At 36.2% G+C, this 18,657-nt stretch overlaps 1 protein-coding gene across 12 annotated transcripts in view; it reads right to left on the bottom strand.

Annotated features, from left to right (window-relative positions):
- LOC115449255 (transcription factor CP2-like protein 1) overlaps positions 1–18,657 on the bottom strand; it is a 63,460-nt gene that overhangs the window by 28,964 nt on the left and 15,839 nt on the right. For 7 of the 12 annotated variants that reach the window (XM_037440219.1, XM_030177021.2, XM_030177019.2 and 4 more), the window contains 2 exons: positions 16,787–17,414; positions 955–1,066 (listed from right to left, as the gene is read on the bottom strand). In XM_037440219.1, the coding sequence (XP_037296116.1) occupies positions 955–1,066; positions 16,787–17,018 (344 nt within the window). In that variant the 5' untranslated portion in view covers positions 17,019–17,414. Of the gene's footprint in view, positions 1–954; positions 1,067–5,008; positions 5,792–12,859; positions 13,050–16,786; positions 17,415–18,657 lie in introns of those variants that run through there. The other 5 variants (XM_030177024.2, XM_030177023.2, XM_037440222.1 and 2 more) reach the window with 5 other exon arrangements.

Raw genomic sequence — 18,657 nt, 5'->3', positions numbered from 1 at the left:
ACAATGACCATATACACCCATTTATTATAGTTATTTTTTTAATCATCTCTGAACACTTGTCTTTTGAGCAAGTTTATGATTTTACGCGTCATCACAACGGGGTTAAATTCTATTTTTAACGTTTTGACTAAAATGTAAAACAAAAACGATACAAAATTACAAATCGTAATTTTGACAATCAATACACTATCTCCAATAATTCGATTCAGCATTAAAATATAATTTTAACCTAAAATATAATTAACTTTTTATTAACAAACAACTTACTGCGTCTTCAAACAAGTTATTGTTTCAAATAACATGCACTAAGTAGACCTATAAGTCAATATTCTAGTGATATTTGTATTATTGTTTAAGATAAGACGGCATGCGTGCATAGTACTTAACTAGAGACGAAAAGAGAGAGATGTTAGCAGATTAACAGAATTATTAAAATTATACTTTCGTTACATAATAATAGTAATATATTTTTACTGCATGTTACAGACAAAAGTGAAAACGAGCACATTCACATTTACACATGCCACATTTATATAAACAATAAAAACACGAAACACAGATGGCGCTGATCTAAACTTTTTATAATCACGAACACTATGGTTTGCAATCAAAAGAATAATGGCGAAATTAAAACAGATTTAGAATATATATTTATAAATAGGGTATTTATCGTGAATAGTCAACGTCTTACTTATCGGGTTTATGAGACATTAACCCGAAGTGTTTGCTTGTTAATACATTGAACAATAATAGAATATTTGAATATTATAAAATTCCATTAATGAAGTTGCATCTCTGTATGCCCCTATAAGTATAAAAACATATTTTGAGTATAAAGCACTCTGTTACAATTCATGGAACAATGAAGTATGATAGTTTTAATAAATTCTTTTAAATATCAAACTTATTGGCTCAAAAGACAAGTGCTCCAGGCGGTAAAAATGTATAACTCACTTCATGGATAGTTCGCCGGGCAGGTCGAGGTCAAGATCGTTGACCTGCCAGCCCGGCGACATGTGCGATGACGACGAACTGGTGCCGCTGCCGCCCATGTCGCTGAGCGCTGCTGCGGACAACACAATGGCTCGGTTAATCGATTTGTACGCTTTGGTCTAATAACAGTGCCTTAACTAATGCGAGGCTTTGTGCGATAAGTCTTTTTATCCCAACTCAAATGGATGGTAATTCATTTTTTGGGCCGTGCAAGCGCTAGTGCACTCAAAGCGCGAAGGTTTGGGCCTATATCACGTTCACCACCTTCTTAGCGCACTTCGACAATGAGTGTGAAGCTTATTTAAATTATATTCTATTTGATTGCTTATTTAAATTATATAATATTTTATCGAGTTGACAAAAGAGTGATTATAATTTGTAAAAATATGCTAAAATATGGCGCTACAAATTATTATAAGAGTAAGTGAGGATGACCATGCGCATAACGTATATGCAACAAAAATTTATCGTTGTAGTATTCAAGTTCTCCTCAATATTTTTATAATAATAAATATTTCTAATAAATAAAAAGCTTGAATAAAAAAAAACAAAATACAAAAATACTGTTTTTTATTTTTAAATATTTGATCACTCTTAAATTCCGCAAACTTTTTGCATGTTTATAAAAAAGCATACAAAACAACTTCGCTGCCGAATAAACATTCAGAGATAACTCGTATCCAGTATAATGTAGTTAACAGCGAGCACCAATTAACTGTGACCGGCGATAAACTTGTTTACCAGATAAATGACCATTGAATTGGCCGCATACTTCATTATTTTTCTTGTGTCAATAAATATTGAACTGATTTGTGGATTTATTAGAGCCCACAGCAGTCTACATTAATCATAATTTATGACTTCCATAGATATTAAATAAGATAATATGGACGCTGTATCTGTTGTCTGATATCACCCAATGCTTCTTATATTTATCAGAGGAAAAAGTTTACATTCGATGGCGGTGGTAGGATATATTTCATATCCGCCCGGATAGTCACCACAGTACACAAGGTGTTCAAACCCGCCAGAGCAATGTAAGTGTGTCGTGTTCCGGGATCCACCTATTTATATCCGGTTCCAACAGGGCGGCATGATTGTGTCGACTGCCGAGGGGTAATCATCGCTCGTTAGTCGACATTCTATTGGACCCCACTCCACCTACCATCAGGTGCAGACGTTCACTTTGCGATGCACGTATAAAAAAGTCAAGTGACTAGGGCAGAGAAATATTTTTTGAAAGCTGCACAAATTCTACTATATGGATCATAGCATACGTATAAACATTTAGTGGCTGTTTTATTTATATCTAATCTATTTTGAATCCTGAAATTAATGAAATACGATAAAGAAGTATTCTTGAATGATGTAATATTTATAACATAGCTTTACTCTTACAATAATAACGTATGTTGTGTGTTCATAACAACAAAATTTTCATTATCAAATGATTAGATTACATTCATTCTATTCACAACTATTACAGTAGACTGATAAAAACAAGAGATAAAAATAACAACTTATAAGTAGGTACATACAATTAACAGTTAAAAACATCTCAATAAGGCTTAAAGTATAATATGCGTCAGGGATATGGATAATTGCGAACATGCTGTTAGTTATTTTTCCATGTGGTGACAATCAATCCTTCTGAGGGGGACGGGGAGGTTTCCCGCTATTGCATACAAAGCTCCCCCCCAAGTGCAACAAATAAGGTTTGCGTAGCCATTACAGAATACAAAATTAAATTAGATAAATACAAATTAGAAGTTAGTAGATACAGTCTTAGTTTAAATAACAATGAGGCTTCTAGTACCAATATGTGCTGTTGGTTATTGTTGTGTATGTATCAAAAACAGCCCCATTGGCTTCTTGTGCAGTAAATTTTCAACTCAACATTTTATTCGATCTCTCCACCGATATGTTTACGTAAGTTACCGGCACGTGTGCAAATTAAAATGTATATTAAATACCGTACATCAGTTATCATAAGTGACCCTATGTCGGGTTGTTAAGTTAACCAGTAATAACCACATTGAATATCTGAGGACAGTCTGTCTTTTCATAAGTCTGTGTAAATAAAACAATTGACTCTATGATAAGGGCAATGCGTAGCGGCAAATTAATAATTCATTACAGCGACATCTCTTATCGAGTTTCGTAATTTGTGCAGCAGGCGCTTTGACATGCCAAGTACTGAGTGTTCATTTACCCGAACACCCAATCAGATATACCGAATTGAATTTATAAAATGAGGATTTATTTATCGATTTACATAAAAGCAAAGCTATAAATAGATATATTATTATTCAAGTGGTCTTATTCTGTCTTCGGGGGCGATTCCGTATTTTTGAAACTACAGGCGTTCTAATAGAAGGACAGGATTGCTAGCTATACAGGTAATAAAAATCCCCTATTTACCCAAACGGCTATCAAAGCTGTCTTTCCATTACAGTGCGCGTGCACAGCTCGCATCTCGGGAGCCTTTCGAAACACGCGAATTTGTCAGATTAGTACGCCCCTTAACATTCAAAAGTTATCAATTTTACTTTATAATTCGTAAAAATTGCTTTATACTTTTAAAATACTTAGTCCGTTCTACCAGGCGCGCTATGTTTTTTCTCATTTGTCATGTGCACTTGCGCATTGTGCCAAATCCAAATGTGGTATTATAAAGGTATATTTTCAAAACTTACAATGAAAATTTTGGGCAAAACGTACCTTATTTAATAACTACCTTATACTTGAGCCATAGATGCATGATGCATAACTAAACATTTAACAGATTTTTTGTATGACCATCGAGACAACTATCACAGATTTGTTGATTTCTGCCACTGAACTGGAGTATGCTAGAGCCATTTGTTTAAACTTGATAGGGACAAGCCAGCGTTACAACCGCGTCTTTAAAGAATTTTCATCAAATGTCTTACCATGATAGGCGAAAAGCACTGCCATGAATTTCTTTGTAGTTTCCAGATCTCGGTTGAATTGCTACTATTTCTTAAACAGTTGTGATGCTCGTTATCTGACTTACGTGTTGCTTGTTTCAACATTTGGTTTTCATGAAAACGATATTAGAAATTAAGCTTATTAAATTTACTAGTATCTTACCCTTAGATATCATGGCATCTATTTCGTGTTTTTTCTTCAAGTAATAATCGCTTAAGTGATCATTGTGAGGCTAGTAGGTTAGCATGTTAGTTAGGGTTTGTGTCTTTGCCTACGATACCTACGGCGTGTTTCCTTAATTCATTATTAAAAATATTATTTACAATTCTAAATAATGCATTGTTTGTCTCCTCTTTTTCTTCCCTAAGTTATTTTTCGTTCCTGTTTCCCGCATTTTCTGATTCTGCCAGGCCATATAATTTATAACGGTTACACGATTTTTGGTCAGACAAAAAATAATACATGCAGCTCAGAAACGTACATATATTTTTACGACCGAATTTTTACGAATAAACACGAAGTATTCCTTTACAACCTTGCCAATTTTTCAATAACGGACGATAAGTCATACAATCGTGCACGTCGGCAGCATGAACAATTAAACAAAATGGCCGCTCCATTAACAAAATCTGAGTGTTCGTGTAATAGATTGTTGGAAGACATGCTAATAAAATGAATGATAATTTAATGTAACTAAATGATATTTTTACCAAAATCAAAGCACAAAGCAAATTAAATCATTTTCAATCTACGTTTTTAATTAACAAACAGCGCCGCCATTTTGTTGACCGGAATCACGTACTCGCTGAGATTAGCCTCCTAAGAGATGTAACTATTAAGTGTTCTGCAACTATAGATTGATTTCAAAAAAATATCCAAAGATGCATTAAATATGCATATGATCTGCATTTTTAGCTTATGCAGCCCTCCAGACCAAAGAATCACCAGCAGATACTACGTTGGCTAATAGTATTGTACATGGAAGAAATTGCTTGATTCACAACTGTTACACCTATATTCAAAATTTATCATTTCTTTAGCTAAAATTACACAAAATTAATACCATAAGCATTATAAGTGATGCTGGCGAAGGCATGTGCGCCGAACTCGGCGAACCTCCGTCCCTCTCGCGCCTCCCTTGCCGCAAACTGCAGCACGGCCGCGGCGGAAATGGTTTCCGCCTGCTGTGCCGTCTCCTCCACCATTGCGACGTCCAGTTTTGGTTCTCGAATAACAGATGGCGCCACGCATTAAATTTCTCCACAGAGGTACTCCAAACTCGGTGACTCTCTTTTACGTGATGAGTCGATTTTTGATTAAAGGTATCGGAATGTTGGTTCATTAATTTTTTTTTAATAATTTCTTCTGTTTCTATTGGTGTACAATCTTTGATTTTTGCTTATTTTAAAGCATAATTTATTGTGCACACAGTTGCAACGATTCGTACAATTCGAAAAACCAATTTCCATTCAACAGCAGCGCACGAAGAGATCAGACATTTGCCGCGTCCAAATTTCAAAATATTCCCTCGTAACTTCACGTTGCGATAGTTTTTAATACCAACAACTCTTCAGTTTATCCACAGTAAAGCCACTGTCAGAAATAGCGATGTCTATACGTCCGTAAATGGAAATGTTCTGACGTGATGTACAACACTGAACGCACTGTTGCTATTATTTTAGTTTTCATCATTTTACACACGATCCCGCTTTACGCACACTTCACAACACTTGTGTTTAATTTAATCTCTAAACTTTGGGAAATTCTACAAAATTGTGTCATTCTAATATTAACTTAGTTATACAGCAGTTAACATTGATTTTGTGTCGTTAGCGTCTAATTCAAACTGCCATAAAAAACGAACGATATTAACTAAACAAATTTATATTTAATATAAACAATGACAATAAAATTTTAATAAATTAATAATCATGCTTTTGGTGCCGTGTGCTATAACCAACTGATGGTGTTACTTCAGAAGCGCCTTTAGACATGCGGACAGACGGCATTCCGGATGATATCGGCGCAAAATGTCGCACAATCGATTTATCGGTATAGCAACACTCATTTAGCAAACGAAACACTACCACTGATACAGCAGGAGACAGATAAATCCATAGTGTTATTGTTATTGTAAACGTTGCTTAATGTTGCGCAATAATTATGAAAAAATGTTTTTGGTTGCATCATTGGGAGTTTTGAACATAGGGCAGTAGAAAAGGGTTCCTAAAATGACTCCTATGGGCTTTCTATTCTAAATATGGCGAATTAGAGTTAAAAAAATAAATAGTCAAGTAATAAAAGTGAAGTTTCGGCTTTGAAAATTTTCACTCTCAGATATGACGTAGGGATTGTTTGTTACAAGACTTCTGTAAAAAATGCTTCGACTTAAAAAACAATCTATTAATTTGTTTTTCATACGTCATGTGCATATATTTATATAGCCCTTACGTACGGAGACTACGAGATAAACCCGTTTTTAAACTACAATAGAAACCAAGAAAATTATAAATAACGCATATTGGGGGGATTCACTAGCAGGAACATCAAAATAAACATTATAATGTAACATATCTAGAGCTACGTTAATGTATTAACTGACAAAACGCAAATCAGCTCGTGATTGTAAGTGTCAGGCACGTTCGTCTACTGTATTACTATCACATAAAGTTTCAATAAATGTGGTAAAGCCTCACTATAGTCATAATATTTAGCTGCGGCTTGAACGGGCTAAAAAAGCGGCGATAGCTTAGTTGGGTGTGGAACGGACTGCGGAGATGAATGTCCGCATTATCAAATCCCAAAGGCACCACCTCTAAATTATCATATATTATGTGTGTATTCTTTGTTAATTATCTCTTGCTTTAACGGTGAAAGAAAACATCGTGAGGAAACCTGCATAAATCAGAAGTTCTGTATAGCAATTTTGAGGGTGTGTGAAGTCCACCAATCCGCAATAGGCCAACGGGGTGGACTAAGACCTAATTTCTCTCTGTAGTAGAGGAGGCCCGTGTCCAGCAGTGGGACAGTATATAATACAGGGCTCATCTTAAATCAAATTTCAAACACCGCAGTTCACAGCCCTGTTACCTTGGCAGTAAATCTATTACCTAATACCGACAATCATTTGTAATCATGAAATCTTATCAACGACGCTCCCCCTTCACTATCTCATTGATACATACGTTTAAAATAAATCGTTTACCCGGCGACGATTTCACACGTCCTGCTTTATTGGTGGGTAAACAGAGTTAATACGGAAAACGCGTAGAGATAATTCACACGCATGTGCAAAGAGAGTTTATGTAAAACGATGTAATAAATGAACGTGGCACCCTAGTTTTGTAATAAAATATGCCGCTGATGAGACGGGCCTCTTTTACGATACAGCGCCTCAAAATTGAAGCAGCTTTATTATAATGCGTGTCCATGCAATTTAGAGATCCTCTGAGAGATTTAAAGGAGTCTAACTGATCTTTAATTTAATGCAATAGTTGCCTTGCCCGAAATTTGCCAGCATACAAGTCACACGTAATACTTCTAAAATCACGTGAATGACCGGAATTAACAAGCTCATTATATAATAATAGAAATCAAAGTTTATAATAAAGGAGTATGGTATTCGTCTTATTTTTCAATCACCATCCTAAAAATTTTGAGGATCCTTAACGATGATACCGATATAAGTACTGCAAGGCTTTGTTCTAAGAGTGCATCAAGACATCATACTACACACACATGCGCACACGCACAACCTCACGTCTTATCCCCGAGACACAGGCGCGGCTAGTGCACCTACTTTCCGCCGTATGTATTCCATCCCATGATCTGATAGGGGATGAGCCTGGACTTATTGGACGCAAATTCCAGACTCCAGGCTAAATTTTGTAAGACTCGGGGATGGAAACCAAAACCTCAGTCGCACCATAAGAAATTACGCCACCGAAGCTAATGTTCCATTAAAGGATCCTATATGTAGAATGTTACTTTGGTTTTGGTCGCTTGATGCCAACGCTTAAAGCGTAAAGCGAATTCGCTTGGAGCGTCAGACTCGGGACCCAGCCATTAAGGTAGATAGAAGACAAGTATATATTCTTTCTTTCTATAGTACCTGACCGGATGCGAGATATATTTAGTCTACCATCATACAAAATAAAGATAAAATAATCATTATCTATAAAGCTTTTCGATTGTATTTTTCGACCCGGAACGTATCGGTTATTCGCGATAAATATTTTAAAAACACAATGCCATGAAACTGGGAGTCCAATTTAGATAATGGATCTTATTTCAATATTTTTTGTGACCATTGTGTCACTGAAACGAGCTGGCCTGCAGATAGCGACAATTGCCTCTCAAGGACATCTGTATTGTCAGAGAAATAAGCCACTGTTTGTCACGAAGGAGGCAATCTTTCACATCTAGTCTAAAAGACAGGTCTTAGCTCTCAAGAAACATCAACGCTGGAGTTTTATTTAATAATTTGTAGATATATGTGCACATTTGTTATTACTTATTAATATTTTGGATAAACTTCGTATTTCCTAACAATATTGAACAAATATGTTTCGTTTTCTAGAAAAATACAATTCTGAGTAATGCCGCTCGTCAAATATATGTAAAAGCCGACCAAATACAAAAGTCATGCTCTAATCTATCTAGCTCTTCTATCAAAAATAAATAGAAATAAAACGAGTACGTAATGTTCTGAGTCATTGACGTGTATATTGTATAGACACGAACGTCCATATAAACTATTTGTTCAAAATATGAACTGAAATGGCAACCAAAACGTTACTGTTATAATATATTTATTCACTTGAACAAAAAATAATTTTACTTATTTGACTAATACATACATACATACATAACATCACGCATTTATCCCCGAAGGGGTATGCAGAGGCGCAACTAGGGCACCCACTTTTCGCCAAGTATGTTCCGTCCCATGATGTGATAGGGGGCGAGCCTATCGCCATATCGGGCACAATTTCCAGACTCCGGGCTGATACTGAGCAGAAAAACCCAAATATCACTTTGCCCGACCCGGGATTCGAACCCAGGACCTCAGAGCGCTATTGTACCGGACATGCAATACAACTACGCCACCGAGGCAGTATTTGACTAATATTTTTAATCAAATCCAGGTTTACACTTAGATTCGAGTTCTTACATCATGAGCGCCACTTCGCACACAACCACAAGCTGTCAATATTGACCATACTAAAGTCAGTTTGAATGGATTGCAGTTCAATTCAGTTGAACATAGTGAATGATCGGAACGCCAAATCTAGTACGTAGTACATATATATATCGATAGTATGAGTACATTAGCGGTTTAATACAATAACTGATAAATAAAATTTACTTGAAACTTGTGAAATAGACCCTAAGAATAGAGAAAGGTTGTAATTTTCATTGTATGTAAAAATCTCTGGAGCTACTGAACTGATTCTAAAAAATCTTTCACCATAAAAAAGCTATATTATACCCGAATTTAATATGCAAATTTTGATCCGGAAAAGGAATTTGAGACAGTCATAAGTACCAATGAACAATAATTCCACTTTAGAAGTAACGTTTAGACATTCATTCCAATACATTATGTTTATAATTCGTTATATATTGTTCCGATAAGCGGCGACCTTAGTGAACCTTACTCGCTCCATACTGGTTGGTAATATTGCTCCTCTTTATAGGTTAACTGTGATAACCGACGCCTAGTTAAGTTTTTGCGAATAGACTATGCCCGGTAATTTAAAGGAAGAAACACCATCCAACACCTTGAATTACAAAGTATTGTTTGGTATGCCACTGCGTTCGCCATCCTGAGACATGAAATGTTAAGTCTTATTATGTCCAGTAGTTACACCGGCTACAATGCCCTTCAAACCGGAACACAACAGTGACTAAACAGATACAATTTTTAAAAAAAGTATTAATTGCTATGCACCCTCAGAAATGAGGGATGATTTCATATTAGTAAAAGTATTTCAAAATCGAAGGAGTATTTACAAAAAATCATATAATGTTTTTTTTTAAACTGCTGATTATAATAAGCAATCCCAAGCACCTTTCCCATTCGATAGTGAAAATGGACGAATCGGAATAAAGTTTGCAAGGATAACTTAATGGCCTTTTCAATTAATAATCACAATCTCAATCTCAATCTTCAATCCGATTTCGAGAATGAATAAAAATAAGTCATTTATAAGCACGTCATAAATACTTTGTTCTGAATGGTCCATTTTTTAGACAGATCGAAAAAACCTATATAAGGAATTGTTTATTGAAAATGGCGGTTATTCGGTTTGTTGGCATTCATCCGAAATTAAAAATTGAGATTGTTCACTAAAAATGGCCGATAATTTACAGATTTGTGTTAATAATTAAATAATATTTAGGCTAGCTATATTCCATGACCGTACATGGAATATAGCTAGGTTATTAGGATACATATCTTCGACATTTCGGCAAAGCCACCGCGGCCCGAATTATCTCCGTCTACCGACTGACTTTTGACACATAAGCTGTCATTATCTGGTTGTTGTTATTAGTATTATCATAATACAAGCCGGTCCTATAACTCTCTGCTGACTATTGACACGTGCCGCGTCGATAAATTTTATTATGACTGCAGACAAATCCGTAAATATGGGATCAATGACTTGTTAAGTTTCGTCCGTAATGTATTTAGTATCAACTGAAATGTATGTTTAAGTAGTTGAAGAAATGCAACTTATCTACCTGTTTTTTGACGATAAGACCTCTTATGGTTACACGTATTTAAAAAAAAATAGTATTAATTTTATTGTATGTGGTGTACAATACGGTGTTTTCATTCATTCATTCATTTAGGCGGGAAAGATGAACATCCTGTATATGAGAGACCTTGTAGTCTTATTACAAATATTAATTCCATACTTATGCCACAATTGATTTTAAGAATTACTCAATGATTCTACACTTCGACTGTAATCCTAACCACTTATATGTTATACCTTATGAATGACATGTTAGTCAAATATAGTTTTTAAACGAGATAATATCGATAACACCCCAATGAAAAAGACAGTGGCGGCATGTCAAACGAAACGAACGGTACATACGAAAATCGGTCAAGTGATGGATTTGCAGTTTGCCATGTCACACTGAAAAAACATTTGATGTGTGCCCTAAGGTGTTATAATTATAATGATTTCTTATATTTACGCGAATCTTAGACATTAAGATAAAACTATTCTACTGATTTTATTGCGGTTCTTATACTTATCACAACTAGCGACCCGCCCAGGCTTCGCACGGGTGCAATGCTGACTATTTAATGGATGTTATTATTATACATATAAGCCTTCCTCTTGCATCACTCTATCTATTAAAAAAAACCTCATCAAAATCCGTTGCGTAGTTTTAAAGATTTAAGCATACAAAGAGACATAGGGACAGAAAAAGCGACTTTGTTTTATACTATGTGGTGATTTGCTCCCGTCGTTTCAAAGACTTTGCAGTCTTCAACTTCTTCTGGTCACAGGGCGGGCCATGAAGACTGCAAAGTGTTCGAAACGTTGGGAGAAAATTATAACATAAAAACCGCGATAAAATTCGTAAAATAGTTTTATTTCAAATGATAGAAATCAATCGGAAGTGGTTATTGTCAAATAAAAGAAAAGAGATTTCACTAAGACGTGACGCCATCGGACGTTGCGGTGCAGCGTAAGAAAGAGATAGCAGATATATGCGCTCATTCATGATCATCGTATTATTTAAATATGAATTTCTACCTTATTTCCACAGCAATTTTGATGCTGATTTTACAGAATTACTTGTCATGTTACTAACTGTTAAAGCGACGTCAAGTAACTGAGTGGCTGCAGTACTTTTATCGCGTCAATGCAAATCCAAAGAATAATAACATGTATAACCCCGCGCGGCATTTAGCGGGAAATTGAAAGCGCTCTTGGGTCTTTTATATAGTCGTGTTTGTAGCAATTCTTATCGATTTACAAATCTGTTCGGCTGCAGCGCTGCTCCTGCGCATGGGCAACACCTTTACAATTGTTTTTTTTTTATAGTTATCTGAATCAAAACAGAATATTTCTAACAACAACTCTATATGTTCTTATTTATATCATACTAGCGACCCGCCCCGGCTTCGCACGGGTGCAACGCTGACTATTTAATGGATGTTATTATTATACATATCAAGCTTCCTCTTGAATCACTCTATCTATTAAAAAAAAACCGCATCCAAATCCGTTGCGTAGTTTTAAAGATTTAAGTACACATAGGGACAGAGAAAGCACTTTGTTTTATTCTATGTAGTGAAGACTGACAAACAAGTAATTTTGTCACCTGAGGACAAGTGATCACCCCCGCGCATTAATACAAACTAGTGGTCATCCAGTGGTCGTAATTTGGCCGTTGTATTTAACATATTTGTGACACACATCTATATCTATACAAATATATACTAAAGACATTTTATTTTTCGGCACTCCTCTATACTTTATTTACGCCAAATCTCAACGCTCCGTGCGCGCAATGTGCATAAAAAGGGGTACAAAGTTTTCTTACGTATTAACATATAGAAAAATCCAGAGGAATCGAGATGGGGATGTGACGGCTAAACATAGTTGTCTTGTTTGGATTTTGGCTATTCCCTGACTGTTCGCAATGGGTAAGTAATGTCCCTCCTGCAGACAGTGGTAACGCTCCTTGATTGGTCCATGAAGTCTATTGACAAACTTGCCTACAACGTTGGCCTACCACTGGAGAAGGTGTTTATGATTGGTAACAAATAATAATATAAATAATATAAAATAGTGTGTTTAAATTGCATATCAAATAAAACATATAGATTGAGTAATGGATAAAAAAAATAATTTAAAATTGAGTTTAAGACGGCAAAACAAACCATCACAAAACGTAATTTAATCAGACGCATAACACAAAATCAATGCACCGAGAACACACTAGCCGCCAAAACACGCGGGCGGACACACGGGCGTGTAAATAACCGCGTAAACTCACGGGCGGCGGATAAAAAAACGATAACGCGCGTCACGCCGTCGCGACGTTGCGTCCCACACTGTTTTGTGTGATAACTGTCCGGCCACGATATCTGTGAGACGTGACGGCGATAAGAGATGCGACATAGCGCGGATTAGTCTACGTGCCTACGCAGCGAACGTCTCTCAGAGGTAACATTATGCAAATGGAATATGTGATAATTAAGCGCTTGTTATCTGCAATGATTTACCTTTATCAAATAAGTATTAAATTTCTCTAAGATTCTTCATCCAGGTTATACATATTTTAATGTGCCGGGAATTAGGAGAGGCCACTGAATGTTGATGTCATAACAAAAAAAAAATGAAAAATCTCGCATTAAGTTTAGTTAAGGTGCCTTTTGGAATAAAGGTTCCGATGAGTATGTACCATTACTTTGTATATTTCGGACGCTAAGCAGCAATGGTTTAAGACCGATGTTCTCCGATCTAAACGAATTTGTAGCCAGCGTACTAAAACTGGGTATTACAAGAGCCTATCCCTGCAGTTTTGTAATAAGATATCCTGGCAATTGCGTCTTATTATAATTGTGTAGTGAATTCATACAATATGTAATACAATGTATGCAGTAGTTGCATGATGTTGAATTTGCATCATTTGTTTGAATTTATATCAATGTTTCTTTACACAACCGTATTATCATTAAAATTATGTTACTTATCTACAATTATGTAAGGCATTCAAACGACGCGATGATAATTATACAAAAGCAGTAATTCTTTGTAACAAACCGCGTGGATTCTCTGGGGTTTCGAAATAAGAAATCGCGAACGTCGCCAAGGATAGGGGCCTCTCTCATTTAAGATGATTGCAAGTTTTTCTTTTCTTTATATAATTATTATTTAAAAGATAATACGATAATTCATGTGATGTAAAATGTTTACTATTTAAATTTCTGCAGGGTATGTGCAACTATAGTGTGCGCGTACGCACGAATTCGGACCAGTCAATTTCGTAGAAATACACATCTAAAATGCTGTAGGGCCCAGGCATGGGCAAAAAGCTATAGTTTGCCCCTTTGTAGAAAAAATAATACCCTTATCTAGACACGACAGAGTATCGTAAATATAATGTTAACAAAAACAGTATAGTTTTTCTTTCCTTTAGTTGTATTTCCTCAAGTGAAACTATAAATTCGACGTTTTATTGTTAACCCACCTCAAAAAAAAAGGAGAAGGTTCTCAATTCAACTTTCTTTTTTAATTAATTTATGATTGTTACCTTAGAACTTTTGGAACTTTGGACTGGGTAAACAGTTTTTTTTACTTCCTATTTTTATAATATTTTTGTTTAACCTTAATGAAGGATGAATATTTAAAAAAATATCTCTTAATGTTTACCTATGTTATATGATATATATGATATATGAACTATTGTTCAAATTCATACACTATCCTACAGGTTTGAGCTGTACACTTTATGTCAGTTAGCCATTAAATGAATTATGATAAGTATAACCTCTCGAATGTATCCCCAAATGAATACACGTTCAATATCACATTGAAAGATATTTATTTAGGACACGGCTATACTTAAATGCACCTTGAACGGGCAACACAATTTTTGGTACACACTACCGATAGATAATAGCATATATTGTAGGTCAGTTGGCAATCATTGGTTAGTGACAAGCGATAAACACCGCTAAGAACATGGATATCACTAAAAAATCATTAAAAACCGGGTTTACTAACAAATTAATAAACTGACTGACTGCCTCGGTTGCATAGTTGTACTGCTTGCGCGGTACGACAGCGCTCTGAGGTCTTGGGTTCGAATCACGAGTCGGCCAAAGTGATATTATGGGTTTTTCTGCTCAGTATCAGCCCGGAGTTTGGAATTGGACCCCGATATGGCGATAGGCTCGCCCCTATCGCATTATGTGACGGAACACACTTGGCGAAAAGTGGGTGCCCTGGTCGCGCCTCTGCATACCTCTTCGGGGATAAATGCGTGATGTGTGTGTGTACTAAGATTTTTTTTTGCTAGTCGTTGCTCGCGGCATCGTCTGTTGAATCTTTGGCGGGATAAAAATCCCACTGTTTTCGAGATAAAAATTAGCATATATGATAAGTATCCAGGACATGGGCTATATGTGTGTCTAACCTCTACAAAATCCGTTCACGGGCTTCTGTGTTAACTTCTAACGAGCATACTTAAAAAATCACCAGAAACGTTTGCATTTTATTATATGAAACTAGTTGCCCCAAAAGACGTCTTGTCTTAATTACTATGAATTTGCAGCCCGCATTCTGTCAATCGCTGACAGTTATTTCAAACAATTGACAGTTATATAAAATTAATATTTTCCTTAAATTTTCCGCGCAATTTTTTCTTTCATAAGAATCTTCTCCTGACAATAACAAACACAACAAAAACAAGTGAAATCGGTCCAGCCGTTCACGCGTGATGTTGTGGCCAAGGGAAATAGGGATTCATTTTTATATATATAGATAGATGAGATTTATTAGAAAGACAAGTAACCCGCTAAAACCCGGTAACAAGCTACAATCATCCTTAAACATTGAACAGTAGCACCACCATCCAGAACTCTCAACCACGGGATATCCATGGTTTTGAACACATTTATCGCTTAAATATAGCACGAATAAATAATGTCTGATTGCGATAGCGCTTTTTGTTTTTTTTAAAGATAATAAAAACATAACAATCCTGCCCGAGGGTTACGGCAACATAATGATATGGGACTACTCCAAAATCGTCGTGAAGTATTTGCTTTAATTATTTTTGGACCAGCAAAATCAGTATTCGACTTTATGTTTACAGAGTGGACATCAATCAGATTTCTCATCACGTCACCAGAATAGGGTAGTTACGTATATTTTTTATATTTATATCGTTTTAAATCTAGTAGAATTCATAATCCTTCTTTTTCACAAGGAGTTACAACGCGTTTTCGCTACGACCACTTGGGAGGGTGAGTGGAAGGGTTATTGGTTGATTTCATCAGTCTTACGGCCCAATGTCGACATTCGGGAGTATAGCAGCATCCGAGCGCCCCATTAAATAAATTTAATCTATTTTATATTCTATATTTATATATTCTATTGTTGTAGAGGGCTAACCGTCAAATATCAGTATAGAGGTGGACGATGGTCATCAGACATATGTCTTGTCTGTGACGTGCATGATCTTTGCCTTGTTAAAAATATCAGTCAGTCCACATTAAGATCGAGTGACGACTGCCTGGTGTAAATTATTTTTTTATCTACTATTTATTTATTTAACTCTGTATTGGGAATATGTGAATGCCTTTAGTACAGTCGATAATTCTGATTGTTACAATAATGAATACACTGACGTTAAAGACCCAATATTATGACGATCATCTTGCCTCCTATCACCACATAGAACGGAAAGAACCCGACGAAGAATGGGTACACTCGTTACTCCACTGCCTACCGCTACTGGGATAAAAGGCGTGATTGTATAGAGTATGTGTTTGGATTTGATGTAAAATAAATAAATCTAGTTCAAGTACGATGTCTACAACGAGAAACATTTCGTCCAATGACATTTGAATTACCAGCTTCTTCTATGTTCAGTAATTTGCAGAAGTTACGATTACCAAACCAGCACGTAATCTGTTTAATTACATGGTACAAATAAAACTCCTGCCAGATCTATCACATTTCTGCCAAAAACACTCATTGTGCTAAAAAATAACAAACAGTGTTGTAATTATAATTTGTTTGAATTGATTACATTATATACTGAAAACAAGGAAACTAAAGAAAGAATCAAAACTCACCCATAATCTTCTTGGGCGGCATCTTCCTCTGCTCCTTCTCCTCGCTGCTCTCGCGGCGCATCATCTTCTCCCCCTGCCACTTCCGCTTCCTGCCCTCGCGCTCCTCCAAATACATTCCGAAGTCTTCTTCCCTTCCGACCATGAGCCTCACTGTCGATTCCCAAGCGAAATCCTCCTTTCTACCCTCATGCATAATAAAATAGTCTCTTTCCTCGCTATGATGATATTCCATCACACTCGGGCCATGCCGCCCGCACAACACAAAAGTCACTGAATGATTGATGAATGATGAATGAAATGGTTGTTATGCGAACGAGTCGGTTAAAACAGAACGAAGAACGAATTGTATAACTTTTTGATTCCGGTGGTCTCTCGCTGACGGTGGCTTTGCAGTAGTTCGTTCTCTATCTTCAGTAGCATGTTTGCGTTGGAGCGACAGAGATGGTACTGTATGTGCGGGACCAGACCGGGGAATATCTTGTTCGTGAAACGATTGCCGATCAAATACGTTCGTTGGCAGCTGAGGATGGTCTCCATGGGGTACAGTTGTTGGCCAGTGAACCGATATTGTCGATTCTGCTTTGCTTGGTGTGCGGCCTTCGGCAGCGTCGGCGTGGTACTACGGCTCCTGGAAACGGAGAATACACAAGTTTATATCAGATTTATTTTATTATCCAGCTGAAAATAAAAGGCACGGGGAAAGCATCATAACGTCACACATTAAAAACTAGACAAAATTAATAATTTGGAGTAATAATGTCTTTATAAATTTATAAGATAAAAGATGCGTAGAGGCTCTACGAGCGGCGGCGTTCAATGTCGGGAAAAGTTGGTCTACAACGAGCTGTGAGGGTCTACGACGAGCAGCGGGGCTCTACGAGGTGTAAAGCGGATCTACAACATGTAGCCGATCACTACGATGTTCATACGAATAAAAACTACATTAACCAGATATGCGTTTCAGTCCACTTTTATTTTGAACGGAGTTTTATCAATTAAACTATTTTATCAACATTAACATGTAATATAATCAATTTTTTTAATCAATTATATAAATATTTAATCCTAAACTTTTTCCGAACTTCAATATAAGCGATTATTTCAATTTTAAAGTGTCTAGACAGTGATTTGTTTAAACACTGATAACATTTATTGAGAAACGGGTAAATTTTATAAACCATACCAGACTTATTACGCTATTAACCTACTGTGTATAACTATACTGTTCACATAAAATAAACAGTGATAAGTAAAAAAATTATAAATATAAGTAAATAGAAAGAAGATTTTTTTATGAACGTAGGTCATGTGATATTAAAGATAACCATCTCACCACGCGTTAATACCAAACAATGACGTCACTGAATCCTTCACCTAGACCACAAGGCGCGTCCGTCTGTGCCGCGACACATCGCCAATCGGACCCAATCACTTAGCATGCTTGGTTGGACTGTAACACGAGCGCGACATAGGATACTCTGCACCACGCGCATAGATTATTTATGCAGAACGGTCAATATTGGCAAAATGTCAGTGTTGACACGTGACAAAATTTAGTTTTATTTTATTTATTTATTATAATCATGTGAATAATATCCTTACAGGTATCTTAAACTTAATAAATATTGTCTCTATTAACTATACTACAATAAATAAAATAATTCGGGCAGGCGAGTAATATACCAAACGTTGTATATGTATCTTTCTTTGGGCTTAATTTCGCTAATATCAGGTGCAGTGAAACCAAATTGGCGAGCACCGATAAAAAAATGGATGGAATGTTACAGGCCATATTTTTTTTATAAATAATGACACGTTTACCATTGAATGTTGGCCATCCCTGTCCTACAGCGTATTCACGATGGGTCGTG

This window comes from Manduca sexta, chromosome 18 (genome assembly GCF_014839805.1).
Source record: "Manduca sexta isolate Smith_Timp_Sample1 chromosome 18, JHU_Msex_v1.0, whole genome shotgun sequence".
Lineage (NCBI taxonomy): Eukaryota > Metazoa > Arthropoda > Insecta > Lepidoptera > Sphingidae > Manduca > Manduca sexta.
The sequence above is the reverse complement of the archived record's forward strand: the minus strand, read 5'-3'. Positions and strand labels throughout refer to the sequence as shown.